At 34.6% G+C, this 9,411-nt stretch overlaps 1 protein-coding gene across 1 annotated transcript in view; it reads right to left on the bottom strand.

Annotated features, from left to right (window-relative positions):
* Nucleotides 1–2,603: 2,603 nt before the first annotated feature.
* Nucleotides 2,604–9,411, bottom strand: part of LOC113552291 (dopamine receptor 1-like) — a 198,486-nt gene continuing 191,678 nt past the window's right edge. Inside the window, 1 exon segment of the mRNA XM_026955094.1 lies at nucleotides 2,604–4,961. Coding sequence (XP_026810895.1) covers nucleotides 3,977–4,961 — 985 coding nt within the window. The 3' untranslated portion in view covers nucleotides 2,604–3,976.

Below are 9,411 nucleotides of genomic sequence, written 5' to 3'. Positions count from 1 at the left end.
ATACATTATAATAGCATAAAAGAAATCGCGTTTTCATAAAGAAAAGAAGACCGCTTTATCTGTACAGTATACGCCGTAAGACTGAAACAATATTGCACTGACTAAGTTGTCTTTTTTTAATGGTGAAAATTAGGTTAATCATAAGCCATAAATTATAACTTATAGTTTATATAATTTTAGATCGTTTGATTATTCATCACGTGAAGTGGTTTTTTAAACTTTTTTTTTATGATCTCATAATATTATTATTATTACTCAAAAATCAACAGTGTTATCGAAATAAAATAAAGTGTGGGTTACTTTTAAAATTTTTATTTTTCTTAAATACCTATTAATTAAACTCGCCTATATCAAATCTCTTAAAAAGCGGTTGTTCGTTATCCAAACCCACCGTTATACAAATCGTGTTTATGTAATAACAAAAAATTGATTTTTGTTTTTTTTTTAAACAATATTTTAAACGCGTTCGCTCCCTTAGGATATTATAATGAATACAACGTTTTAGACCAAAATATATATCATTACTATTTCAAACCAAGGTGTAGGTGTTATTATATAAAGGTAATAGGTAGGTAGGTGTACGATATCATTATTGTCGTGCGCCGACAATAAGTCATCTTTGGTTAATTTCGCCTGATGGGCTGAATGACATTTGAAGATTCATTCTGCAGTATACACATACATAGGCATGTACATACAATTGATTATGAAAATACATTTATTCGAAAGCAATACGCGTATGTGTATGTATATGCGCATGTACGTAACTAGTTAAGAAGGATAGAGTTACCCAACGTTATAATAATATAATAACGTTATTATTACGTATATTATACGCACTTCGGTTGTCTAATTTTATTTTATATTTTACACACCTATTCGTACATAACAATGTTTAATACTAGGTACTTACAGGCATTATTATTTTAAGTAACTCCGAGACCTCGTCATCGTTTTGGAGTATCTACTGTGCTAAGTCACGTAAACGTTCGTTCATTACATCATGCAGGCTCTATATAGTATAATAATAATATATAGTTCGTTAACGTGGCTGATATTTTATATTTTGATTTTAGCTGTCCTTCTTCACTTTATTTTCGGATCATTTTATTGTTTTTATACTAAGATTATATAATTTAGTGCGTAGTTTTATGTCATACGCGTACGTAAACCAAATCGTCAACCGTAAGCCGTTTTTTATGGGCAGCATTTTCCGTTGAGTGTATATATAGGTACATACATATATACATGGTTTAATATATATGTTCATAGATAGAATTCTTTATATTTTTTTGAAACAAAAACTTAAAGAGATCACAGATTTCGATTTAAAATTTTGTATTTTTAGCTCTGTGTTTTATTTTATTTTATTGTTGGGATTTTGGATAACGTAATTTATTGAGCATTTTGTTATGACACGAAAAGACCGATTGTTCGTATTATTAAAATGTTTAACCTATTTTTTTTTATCACGCACGTATAAACGATTGCTTGTGAATTTCGATACCTAAAAGCGTTTGATGAACGGGAGAAGAGAGACATCGATGCTCTCTCGAGTACTATTTAGGCAATACTGTTATAATTACCATGGAATACATGACAAAAGGTGCAAATGTAAAGTATGCACGTACATATCGACTACAATAGGAACTACTCATTTTAGAAATACAGTTATGATACAAAATATTAACAACGTAAAATACGAGAAAAAATTTGGCACATAGTATATACTTATAATACAGTATTAAACAATTGTAAAAAAAAAGAATACAGACTATTATTCATATCTTAAATGTACGAGTATTTAGGACATGTATATATGGATATATTATGGATTTTAGAACGTTGGAATACAATCGTCATGACCGAAATGTGTTAGTATACAGTGAAATCATTTATTGACATATAGCGTATTTTAATCTGTGTATAATTAGGTATTATAAATTCGTGTAGTGAAATTTAAACGTTATAATATGTAGACATTATAATATTATCTACTAATATATCAGAAGGTATTGCAAATGTGGATGGCCAGTCAAGCGTGGTTAGCCGACGGCAGTAGCCATTGTAACAATCGTTATAGGCATCATAAGATAAAATGTTATTTCTCGTGCAGGACCGATTGGGTGAAAATGTAATATCCAACGTGTGGATATATTGGACAAGTAATAATCAACAACACTACGTTAAGATATGTACTAGTGGTTAAATTTAATAAGCGATATTCTCGATCATATTATTTTATATTATTATTATTATGACAATATTAACAATTAGGGCCCGGATGTCAATGCCCTAAAACCACTTAGTGATGGGCAAAATTATTTTGGTCTTGCAGTTTTGGTCTTGGTCTTTCTGCAAGACCAATACGAATACCGAGACTGCCTTGGTCTTGGTTTGCCCATCATTAAAACCACTTCAAAAATTAATTAAAAAAAATTATTCAATCGACAAAAATAAATTAAACATTTTTAAAATTATTTTAACTGTTTATTATTTTTAAATTTATAATTACAGTAAAGTTTTGTTAAAACATTAAAATACTCTATACTTATTTTGATTTAAATTTAAAAACAGAATTTCGTCTATAAAAAATTGTCACGATTAAATGTTGGCATCTGGAATAACATAGCAAAACGCTCGAAAAGAAAAAGTAGATGATTTATACGATTTAAATTAAATTTGATATTCATTAGTGGTAACAATTTGTATTGTCTTAAATGACAAAAAGTATTATGTTTACGAGAAAATAAAAGTTTGTTTTACACCTATATACCTCTACTGGAGTTAAGTTTTAAAGACGGACATTGTTTTTTTTTATTTAGTTTCGCTAGTTATTTTATTTGTATAACGTTTCATTTATTCGTATCTCTTTTCTTGGTTAAAATATTTGAAAATGGCCTGTACAGATAATATTAAAAAATCAGACCTTGCATGACAACAATTGCAGAATGAAAATATATTATTTAGAATTTATATGGTTTATTATAATGTTTATAAATACAATTATAACTATAAAAGCGTCGTCTAAAATGTTCGAAAAAAAAAAAAATGAAAAATGATCAACATCCGGTCCCTAGAATTATAATATTAATGTCGGTAGCTTATGGATTTAAACTTTTGGTTTGAAAATCCATACGAAAAGTTGTAAACAGCCATAACTTGTCGTACGTTTACGCTTTGAATTTCGTTTTTTTTTCTGTAGGAAACGTATCATAAAAAAATAAATATATAATAACAGATTTTATTAAACCGTTTACCGCGCGCAGAGGTGATTTCCGCAGCGATTTAGGCGGGGGAGTGGGACTCGTGTATACGTTATCATTGGTTATGCGTGAGCGATATTATTATAGTTATTGCGATAGTACCTATTGTAAGTACCGAGCGGGATGGACTGCAACATAGCAATGTGCGACGGAAAATCGATAAAGGACGCGTTTTATTACGATGCGTGCGTGAGACTCGCGGACGGGAAATGCGTGCAGCGACGAGGATTAGATTTTTCTCTAAAGCTTTCAACTAGGGAAAACGATTTTAACACACTATTTAGCCACAACACATCGGTATCTGCAGGTACACTCGTTTTCCCTTCAGCGTCTGGACTCGGCGTCTGTAGCGTCGACTACCGGTCCGGACACCGCGGACGCTGCAAAGTGCTGCAGTTCCGCCGTTTGACGGTGCAGAGAAAACGCATATACCTCGAGACATAATATATTTAAAATAAACGGTCGCTGTTCTGCGTAGGCGGTACGGCGGCCCCTGTCCCCGCACCATTACTGCAATACTATACACATATTTATAACAGCGTACGTAATAATTTATGGGCCAATAATGTACAGAAATCACGTCGTCACGGAACATTATTATTATTATTATCGCGTGATTCTGCGGGGAGCGCTGTCGTTCAGACGAGATATTCGACGGCGAAACGAGGCATGTCGTGGGTGGCGCGCGGCGGCCGGACACCGCGGGGCGGTCAGATCTCCTCGTCGGCTTCGATGATGATCTTTTCGGACGAGTTGAGCCGCGACTGGCGGAGCGACGCCACCGACGATCTCGGGCTGGCGACCTGCGGGCCGCACACGCCGCCCCCGCCCCCGCCGCCGCACGACTGCTGCACGGACGCCGTGGACGCGGCGGCCGCCTTGCCGTTGTGCTTGACGACGGTGGACGCGGCGACGACGGCCGTGGCCGAGGCGGACGACACGAAATCGCAACCGCCGCCGCCGCCGCCGCCGCCGGTGGTCTTCCGCCGCTGGTGGTGCCGGAACGACGCGTCCGAGCTGAGCACCACCGTCCGGTAACCCTTGCAGAAACACCAGTCCGGGTAGTGGGTGGTGAGTATGCGGCGGAACGCGTCCCGGAACTCGGTGTTGAATATCGAGTAGATGATGGGGTTGAACGCCGAGTTGGAGTAGCCGAGCCACGTGAGCACCTTGAACGCGGCCTCGGGTATGCACGTCTTGCAGAACGCCGCGATGATGTTGACGCAGAAGAACGGCACCCAGCACAGCAGGAACGTGCCCATGATCACGCCCACCGTGATTGCCGCCTTGTGGTCGCTCACGTGGTACGGCGACGTGTGGTGGTGCACCGCGGTCAGCGTGGCCGACGACGCCGCGGCCGCCGCGGTCGTCGTGGTCGTGGTCGTGGTCAGCGGCCGGGTGACCGCCCGGATGCTCTGCACGTGCTTCTGCGCGTACCGGTACAGCCGGCAGTAGATGCCGATCATCACCACGCACGGTATGTAGAAGCTGATGCACGACGATATGATGGCGTACTCGGGCGTCAGGTCGAGCGCGCACCGCATGTACTCGGTGTCGCCCGCGTGGAACACCACCGGCTTGGGCGGCCGGTGGATGCTCAGTATGCAGATGGGCACCACCGACACGAACGCCGCCAGCGCCCACACTCCGGCGATCCCGAGCAGCGCGTTCCTCCGGTTCAAGTACGTCGTGTACCTAATACAGAAAAAAAAACCAGTGTAGGTCATTAATATTGTCCGCACGTGTACAGTGCACCATAAATATCGTTGTCGTACGGTTTAACGATATTAAGACCACCTGAAATATTGTATAACGTGCTTGAGTACGGCATCGTCATCAGCCCACCATCGCCCCGAATCGCCCGCCCGCGCGCGTCTCGTCCTTTCGCGATGCGCTCCTTTGAATTCTAATTTTTTTTTCGAATTTTTGGCCAGATGATATTATTACACACTGACTGCTGATTGGATCAAATGTCGTTTTTTTTTTTTTTTATAATTTATTAGAAGTAGAAGTGAACTGCGCCGATATAAAACATGTTTTCTTTTCAAAACCGAACTACTCGCCATATTTTATACCATTATTTGTTGGGGAGATTATTTTTTACAATATTTTGACTTGTATGGAAATTAGAACGAATAGTTTTTGATTATTAAAACATAGTATATTCATATTTTAATTATCAGTCCTTTTTGGTAGTAAAGGAAATAGATTTAAAATTAAGTCTTTTACTTATCAATGTTGTGACTTACACAGGTATTACACGAGTATTCGCGCATTTTATACAAACTTCAAAACGTTAGTTGACTAATATTATAGGTGGGTCGAACTGTTTGAAGTTTGCAAAATAGAATCATACTAAGTGTTCGATTCGAGTTCAAAAGTCGAACTAAGCTCTAGAAAAATTAAACTCGAACAGAGAGTTTGAAATTCTATAATTAGTTCGAAATCCAAAGAAATTATTCCAACATCAAAAGTTTCGAACCAATAATAATGTTCTCTCAAGTCCCAGTGTCTATTGTTAAAATATTAAATAATACATTTTTATTAAACTTTTTACTCATCGTTGCTTATCCTTATTGTCATAAAGTATATGACGTATTATATTATACTATATGCCAGTATACCAGATGTACTATATATCAGTTTATTTTATTTATGTAAATTTTGTTCAATCTGGAGAGCCGAATGTTCAGTCTAATTGCATTATGTACCGCGTTTATATGCATTGGTTAATGCGCATTATCTCAACGTGCATTAAGTTAATCTGGAAGTTGTACGTGCATATATGAGCACGTGGTTTATTGTACGATTAAAAAATTCGGTTCGAGACCGTATTTCGGAGTTCAATAAATCTGTTAATAAAATACAGTTATGTATAATCATTAAAATAGTGTTGTTTTAAGTCAGATAAATATTTCATAACCCAATCAAAACATTTGTATACAATGACCTTATATTATACTGTAATCTGCTGATACACGACTCTGAGTTTGTAGACACGAAATTAATATAAATTTCACCGATAGTGAAATTCACCACAGTAAAGCTTTCTTGCACAACTCGCCTAGAAATATGTAGGCACATATGGGTAGGTTATATAAACCCGTTCATAGATCACGGTAGAAAAATAGAAGTCCATTTAACTGCCTCACTGTCGAATTATTCTAAATGTTTTTCGAATTTAACTTAATTGCTATCAAATCTAGGTACCCACTAATTAATGAAAATTACATTTATCTTTATGTATAAAAAAACATACGAATAGAACTTACATTTTTTTTTGATGAAAAAATGTATCAGTGAAATTTGCAGGAAATAAGGTTCAAAGAGATAGAAATCCGTTAAATTTACGCTTGATCTATTATTTTGATATTGTTCAGTACCATTTAAAGTATTAATTATTCAGAATTTGAATATATATACTTGTAGTTTTTTTTTTTTTTGAGGTTTATTGAACTAGAAAATTAATGGATGTGCTAATATATTATGAAATGATGTAACCCAACTTCCACCATTCGATGATCCTTGTTATCGTATATGCGACGTTTTGTCGTAAAAATTTTAGTGAATTATCTCCCAGTTAACGCAACCTTATCGTAGTATACTTTATATAGAGTTGAGATTTTGTAGCTCTATAAAGCACAAAAAAAAAAAAACACACTTAAAATAAATCTAAAAAAAAATACCAACGATCCTAAATTCTAAGAAAAACACTAAAAAATATTTTAAAAAACCTAATAAAACCATTCTAATTTTGTTTTATTCTTTGAATTATATAGACACGGATGATCTTTCGTTTCCACGTAGTATTATAATGTATAGAAATACTGGAAATTGTATAAAAATTCATTGGTGACGGCTTAGTGACACATTTATTTTAGTTAAATATTATAAAAATAACGTTTACCACGAAGGTTATATTATGTTGAACAAACAGATGGCGTGGCAGTAATACCACTGTAATAAATAATAATAATAGCTGTTGAAGGTGTAAAATATTACGAAATTTCTAATGGTATAAATCGACGGAGCCAAATATCCGTCGTGTTTTAAAATATACTGCATTACTGCTATTATAACATAAACGTTTCACATATAAATCAAATTATAGCGCTGAACGTATACAATCACCTATGAATGCGCTGAAATCTACAATTAGTTAAATATTTCTTATATTGACATATTAACAATGGGCAGTGAAAATCATACTTCCTGTTTGTGATACTGTATACCTTATAAATTATAATATATAACTGCTAATATATCATCTTAAAATATATATGGCGATGGTTATTGTATTTTAATCGCATCGATATGGGACATATTATAAACTACAAACAGTGCTGTGTGGTGCACATATAGAGCTGTTCTTAAGATAAATACGAAAATAATTTTGAAGCTTATTATAAATCAAAGTTTACAAGTGTCTAAGAATATCCAGTTTTTACTGTTTATTGTAATTGATTCTAAATTAATAAATTTTAGAATAATTGTCCATTTTTAAGTAGTAGAAAAATTAATAGTGTAGTGGCGAGTGCGTAGTATTTAAATTACGCCGAAAATTCCATAGCAATTGATATACCAATATCGATTGACGGTACTACATATCCGAAACGCAAGTTAAAACTATGACTAGGAAGTGGAATACAAAGGTCTTTAGGCTTTTCTGAATGTATTATTTTACATTATTTTACTTGAATTGGAAAATTATTGTAATAAATATAACTTTATATATATATATATATATATTGTCGAGTTTTGGTTGTAAAATTCGATGATTTTTATGAAAATATTTTTTCGATCATATAAGAGTTTTCTTTTGATAATCCTTAAATTGTATTTTAAATCAAAATAGTTTTGATTGGTGTTTTTCAATGCCAATGGACTGCCGCCTAAAAACGTGATTTGAAATTATTAGTTAATATGAAGGTATTTACATATAATTATAATATATTTGTATAATATAAGTATCTGTAGATATACTATTAAACGTATATGATCGTTTGCTATTCAGCGTTTTATAGGATGGCAAGGGAAAATTAGGAAATTCGGGAAATGTTGTTTCGAAAATATATGCATATTATACACAACGCAGTCGATTGACGACGAGTCTTATAAAATACCTATTATATAATCAACAAATGATTAATTGTAAAAACAGACAAGTCTGTAATTTAGTAAGTTAGGGTGGAAAAAAATTATATAAATGGTGTAAGAAGACAACTGAAATATAAATTCTGGTTTATATTTAAAGATAGATTGAAAACCTACGTGGGTAGTCGATGAGTTTTCAAAAAAAAAAAAAAAAAACAAATCAAAATAACACAACTAAAATGTACAAATCTCATAACATTTTGTATAGTTAAATTTATTGTTAGTTCCACTATTGTCATACATTTTTAGTATAAAAAATGTTAATCCCAGTAAATTTGAATAATGTTCTACTCTGACCTTTATTCATTACGCCCGATTCTCAGACAATGTAGACATTTTTCTACAACATGACCACTATAATTTTTCCAGGTTAGGTACCGTATGGCATATACACGTATACTTTGTATGTTTCCACGAAACATTAGTCATAACACGTTAATGTATCATATTATGATAAATCGTATTCATTATCTGCTTAAATAATAAAATTATCCCTGATACTTATATTATATCAGCGCAGCTATTCAAAGCACGACATACTCTCGTCACGTATACATTGTACTGCAGTGTGTCCGAAAATAAAAAAATTGTAGAAATTAAAATACACCCCTGAGGGGGGAGAGGGAAGTAAGTATTTATCCGCGGAATAAGCATGATAGTCGAAGGAGGAGACGGGTAACCATGGACTAACGACTCGAAGTTTCAACCGTCAACTTGCAGTTGTTATTAATATTGTGATACAAGTACCTACCTCTACATAATATTGTTATCGTTATTGTATAACAGCAGAATTTAAACGAATAAAAGCTATCTACTACGATGTAAGTATACATTCGAGTATCGTATAATTCAGATTGCGGTACGGCGTAGTGGAATACGATTGAAGCGTATACATTTAAAACGTACACGACCCTTTGAAGTCTGTACAATCTATCGTTGCCACAGCAGAGAGTCCCTTTATACCGTCAAACGTGTATATACATATGTAAAT

Source organism: Rhopalosiphum maidis, chromosome 2 (assembly GCF_003676215.2).
Source record: "Rhopalosiphum maidis isolate BTI-1 chromosome 2, ASM367621v3, whole genome shotgun sequence".
Taxonomy (NCBI): Eukaryota; Metazoa; Arthropoda; class Insecta; order Hemiptera; family Aphididae; genus Rhopalosiphum; species Rhopalosiphum maidis.
This window is presented reverse-complemented; position numbering and strand designations above follow the sequence as displayed.